The 6,006-nt window shown below is 49.0% G+C and overlaps 1 protein-coding gene across 1 annotated transcript; it reads left to right on the plus strand.

Annotated features, from left to right (window-relative positions):
* The first annotated feature begins 588 nt into the window (after positions 1–588).
* LOC120844643 lies at positions 589–4,122 on the plus strand. Its single transcript, XM_040216511.1, has one exon. The coding sequence runs from the start codon at positions 589–591 to the stop codon at positions 4,120–4,122; it is 3,534 nt and encodes a 1,177-aa protein (XP_040072445.1).
* Positions 4,123–6,006: the final 1,884 nt, after the last annotated feature.

Below are 6,006 nucleotides of genomic sequence, written 5' to 3' on the forward strand. Positions count from 1 at the left end.
ACGCTCAAACCCTCCGCAAGAAGAAAGGCGCAAGCAGGAAGAAGCAAGACTCCAATCCTAGAATTAAGGAGCTCGAAAAGAAATACGAAGACCTCGTACGCAAGCACGAGGAGAGCCTGCGAAAACAGGAAGAGCTCAGAAGACTCAACCAGCAACTCCTACGGGAGCTACAGAAGGAGAGGCACGGCTCAAACCCACTGGTTACGGAACCGCCTAATGAACAGACGACAGTCCAAGAAGTGGAAATGGCACCGCCTCCGTCTCTGCCCAGTGTACGTCCGCGTAAGCGCACAGACTCAGAGAGCACCGTCAATTCTGTACAGACAAGTGACGAAACCAAGACCAGCAGGCCCGGGAAGGTCAGAAGAAAAGAAGAGCCCAACCAGAACGCCATCCTGGCGGGACTAGCTAGGCTTGAGGCTATGCTCAACGAAATGAAACAGAGAATGGACAACCACGACAAGGCATTCCAGAACGTATTCGAACGGCTCGAGCGGCTCGAACAGCGCGCCAATGGACAACAGTAATAACATCGTCGTGTGGCAGTGGAATAGCGGAGGACTTTGCGCCCGGATCAACTCGCTCAAGATGTTGATCATGGATACGGAAACTCCTCCGGACATTATAGCGGTACAAGAATCTGGAGACAAATGTAACCTGCCAGGGTACGCAAGATTCGATGCAGAAGTTCAGCCAAACGGAAAAACGGTTCATACTTTCGTCAGACGACATCTCCCAGTCAAGCAACACGAAGTTGACCTGGATGAATCGGTGAAAGCAATAGTCACGGAAATTATACCGAAGAAAAAGAAGCACAAAAGCTTATTCATCTGTAACGTTTACTCGAACCCCAAAGACACCACGAGCGCATGCGCCAAGGTCTTTGCAGAGACGAGCCGCGTAGCGGGTGAAAATCCGACACTGGTGCTGGGCGATTTCAATGCGCACAACACCATATGGGGCTACGGCAGAGACACACCCAAGGGGAGGGAAATCGCTAACCAAGCCGAGTTGCACGAAGCTTTTCTCCTCAACGAAGTTGCGGACTACACCAGGATCGGAAACAGTGCTCAGAAAGACACGAACCCGGACCTCACATTTGGTATCAACATCGATGACTACACGTGGCTGAACACGCGTGAAAATCTTGGCAGCGATCACTACGTCATCGAGACGAGGGTCCCCCTGCCCGGATACAAGAGCGCAAAATTCCCAACGCAGAAATGCACGGACTGGGACAAGTTCAGGCAGAAGCGGAAAGACAGGCCGTTGCACACGATCGAAGAATGGTGCGCACAGCTAGTCGAAGATCACGAGTCTGTTACGACCGAAGTAGAAAATCCTACCCAAGCCCGGACTATGGATAGTAAACTCCAGCATATGCTAGAAGCTTACCGCTCCATATACAGACGATGGAGGAACACCGGAAAGCGGTACCGTAAATTGAGGAAAAAAGCGGCCAAGCTCAGTAAGGAGATTGAAGAACACGCTCAGAAATTAAATCAACAACAGTGGCAGCAAATATGTGACGAACTGCAGGGAAGGCTTCACACCAAGAGTCCATGGACCCTATTCAGGCGCATGTTGGCGCCGGAAGATACCAAACTCGAGAAGCGCAAACTCCTAGCGAAACTCGTCAGAGACCTCAAGGATGACGAAATCTATAACAAACTCAGGACGCAATACTTAGAATCTCCGCCATCTACTACTGAGATTCCAACGGAATACGAAGGGGCCATAAACGACAAGCTGGACGCGCCCATCACCGAAAGCGAAGTCAGAAAGGCCATGGCTGGAGTCAAAACAACTTCCGCACCAGGCCAAGACAAGATTACGAACCGCATGCTACGAAACCTTGACGACAATTCCGTGGAGCGAATCACGGAATACTTTAACGAGCTATGGACTAGCGGAAACCTTCCAAGCAGTTTCCGACACGCCACGGTCTGCTTTATACCGAAGCCGGGCAAGCCACTCATGTTGGAGAACTTGCGCCCGATTTCCCTCACATCTTGCGTGGGCAAGCTCCTTGAACGCATTATTCAAGTACGTGTTCAAGAGTACATGGAGGAGAACAACCTGTTTACGCACCAGATGTTCGGATTTCGAAGACACCTGTCGACGCAGGACGTGTTTATACAGCTCAGAGAGGAAGAAGACAATAAGAAATGGACCGCCCTAGCAGCACTCGATCTGAAGAAAGCCTTTGATCGCATATCACACGCGGCTATACTCAGGCAAATCTCGGAGCTAGGACTAGGGAAGCGAACGTACAACTATGTTCGCTCGTTCCTATCAGATAGGACGGCAAACATTCAGCTAGAAGGAGACACGTCCGAAACCTTCCCAGTAAATGTTGGCAGCGGAACTCCTCAAGGAGCAGTAATATCTCCGCTCCTCTTCAACATTGCCATGCTGCCAATGTCGCGGAAACTTGAGCAAGTCGCGGGGCTGCAGCACGCAATCTACGCTGACGACATCACGATTTGGACAGCGCACCACTCACCATACATGGGGAAAGTGATGAAAGCCGGCGTAGAAATTGTCAAAGAAGAAGCTGCAAAGATGGATCTGGAGCTTGCGACTGAAAAATCGGCGCTCCTAGTCAGACCACCGTCGCAAAGAGCTCTAAGAGAAGAGATGGAATTCTACCTCAAGCTGCAAAAAATCGACGTACCGAGAGCCGAAAAAGTTCGAATTCTCGGCATGACGGTAACCATCAAGAGGGAGCAGAGCAGTCTCATCGCTGACATCAAGAGAAACGCCGACAACGTAGCGAGACTCGTGAGACGAGTATCACGAAAGAGCTACGGATTGAAGGAGAGTGGAACATGCCGACTAGTCCAAGCCTTCGTCCTCAGCAGGATAATGTACGCGGCGCCGTACATGGATCTGACCGAGGCTTCGATCAAGCAACTCAACTTAATTGTGAGGAAAGCTTTCAAGATAGCACTGAGCATACCAGTATCCACGTCTACAGAAGCGATGGAACAACTAGGAATATACAACAGCTTCGAGGAAATGAGATCTGCACAGAAGCAGTCGCAAGTACTACGGCTCTCTAGAACGGAAACGGGACGCAGGACTCTCCAGAGAATCAAGGAATGTGAACAACACGTCCTCACAAGCAGAAATGCAATATCCCACGAATGGAAAGATTCGGTACGAGTTCCGCCCCTACCGAAAAACATGGACACGGAGAGAAATAAGGACAGGAGAGAAGCCAGAGCCAAAGCACTGGACAAGCTCCACGGCGACCGGGAACATGTTTACCACGCAGACGCAGGCCCGTGCCCAGGAACATGGAACAAGTACGTGATAGCAGTCTGCAGCACCAACGACAAGACTACGGCCTCTGTCTGTGCGGAGAATATTGACGAGGCAGAAGAAGTAGCCGTCGCCTTGGCCTTAACCATCGCGGCATCCAGAACCAAACAGGCCACAATCACCTCAGACTCGAGAACGGCCATCTCGAACTTTGGTGATGGAAAGGTTGGCAAGGCAGCCCGCATGATCCTTCAGAAGAAGACACCGCAGACAGGATCCAGATTCTCGTTAACCTGGGTGCCCGGACACTCTGGACACTCGGGAAACGAAGAGGCCCACGCACTCGTAACCCGTGCACAACAAATCCGGGCGACGAGCTGCCGAGCCACAACGGACGGAGACCACTGCTACGGGGCCGCGCCATACGACAGAGGCCCTCGAGCGTACAACGATATTCTAAGAAGTATCCGAATGCAGCGCAAGTTCATGGGCGCCCCTCATAAGCGACTCTCGCGAACCCAAGAATCGACATGGAGAAGACTTCAGCTACATAACACCCTAACTCCCCGCATGCTGAGCAGAATCTGGCCGGATCTCTTCAGCGACAAGTGCGAGGAATGTGGTAGTGTTGACGGTGGCTGGGCGCACACGTATTGGATGTGCCCGAGCAACCCGATACCAGCCACGCTCCAAAGCAGACTGGACGATCAAGACGAAGATCTTCCCTGGTGTGTGCTCCTGGCCTCAGAGGACTACGAAACACAGTTGGCAGTGATTCTAAGGACACTAGAAATAGAGCATCGGTTAAAGACCCGATTGTCGGAAAGAAGATCCCTCCCCTATTCCCCTCCCTAACGAACCCTCGTTTTGGGCATAAGCCCATTTAATAAGGTTCAATAAAGTTGCTGACTGACTGACTGACTATTTTTCAACCAGAAAAAAGTTCCCCTCGCCACACTTCCCATTTCCTCCTCTCCCACAGTTGACTTGACGGCGGGGAGACTCCTTTTGTTGCTGCATCTCGGGGCCAGATAAGCCAAGCTAAGCGCATAATGGGCGATTTGCGGCGGGAGGCACAGCGACCCCTTTCCTCCGGCGATACCAGAGAAGCGCCCGAAACCGAACTCTCCTTTCTGCAGCATTTCAGAGCCTAGCCTCTCGGTTTTGTCTCTGAATTTTTGCTTTGTTTTGCGATAAGCATGCTTGGCTACTCCGAGCATTTGACTGCTTCTGCCGTCCATGTAAAGTGACCCAAGGCCATGTGAGGATGGGCTTAGGCCAGGGGCCATCGTCCAAGAACCCTAGAGTTCGAAGGAACTACCGCATTTTCCGGAAAATAGCCCGGACCCGGTGCATAGTCCGCAGGGAAATATTTTGCGCCAAAAATATAAGTGCTTGCTTAGATAGTCCGCACCCGGTACACAAACGGCACCCAGTGCAAAGCCCGCACTTGGCACCTAGTCCGAACGTAAAAAGTATCATACTCAGCAGACCTTGACAAACGCCTACTGTATTAGCTCACGATGAAGCTTTATCGTACATAAATCAACATTAGTATAGTCCGTTACTCATAAAATCCTTCACGATTGTCATAGTGAAGGATCTAGAAAAATTAAATCATTGTATTGTCCGCACCTGTAGATAGTCCGCATCGGGTGAATTTTAAACTTTTAAACTTGTATAGTCCGGAAAATACGGTACTACAGAGTGTATTGTGACCCTGGGTACTTGAAGAGGAAGCGGCGAGCCTTACAAAAAGTGTTTACGGGACGGGAACTCATGCCAGCGTGCGTACTTGAGCATGTCCGGTGCTTTTACCCCAACCCACCTGGTGTTGCCTATATAGGACACGCGTTGGAATAAACAGTGCTGGGGGCTGTCAAACTGTTGTTTTTGTTCTGAAATTTGACGGAAACTCCAAATATTGAGATCTGCAAAAATTCATAATACGAAGCACAGCCTTTTTTTTTTTTCCGGTTCCTTGCATTTTTATATTGCGTTTTGAGATCCTACTAGTGACCAGTGCCGAGTTTAGACGTCATATTGCACGTGGCCACACCGGTGACTAGAACTCCACCTTTCCGTAAACAAAAGTTTAAAGTACAAGTTCACCCGTCAAATTTTGGGAGTGTAATTACAATATTGCGTTAATTTTTCTCAACTCATTATCTCTTCTCGAAATGGTTAATCACTTTAGTACAGTCGCCCTCTTGAGATTTCTAGGCGAGAGATGGCAAAAGCATTTTCCAAAACTAACTGTTTTACATTACCGATTCCTTTCTTAAAAATCACTAAAATTTAATTATATCACATTACAAATTACTGATTACTAAAACTAAGGGCATTCTCTTCGTATTACATTTAATTTTTGCAGGTAGAGTTTGCTTGTCGATAATGAAATATCAGTCTGCTGTTGCAAACAGTGCAATGTAGGCGCAATATAATATATTACTGTCATGCCGCAACCTTGTTCAGGAAGCCGCCGATGACAACGAGGTTTTACGATGCGCTAGTAACTCCAAAGTATCTGAATCAGTGGTGTCGCCATGCTGTACTACAGCGCAACATATGAGATGAGACCATAACCGTGCTCTCGCAAGCTCGTTTTTAATAAAAAAAAAAAATATTTTTTTCTTTAATTCTCTACTTGTGCTTGTCAGTTGCAACACAGCAAGAGCTACTCAAGTCTATTGTAATGTATCACTGATATCCGATAAGCTGAGGTGGCGTAACCTGTGC

The sequence above is a fragment of the Ixodes scapularis genome, unplaced genomic scaffold (genome assembly GCF_016920785.2).
Source record: "Ixodes scapularis isolate PalLabHiFi unplaced genomic scaffold, ASM1692078v2 PGA_scaffold11__112_contigs__length_91849675, whole genome shotgun sequence".
NCBI classification, from domain to species: Eukaryota; Metazoa; Arthropoda; class Arachnida; order Ixodida; family Ixodidae; genus Ixodes; species Ixodes scapularis.

Bases quoted from the DNA above. Each gene is read 5' to 3' on its own strand.
- LOC120844643 (XM_040216511.1), top strand. From the start codon at position 589: ATGTTGATCATGGATACGGAAACTCCTCCGGACATTATAGCGGTACAA.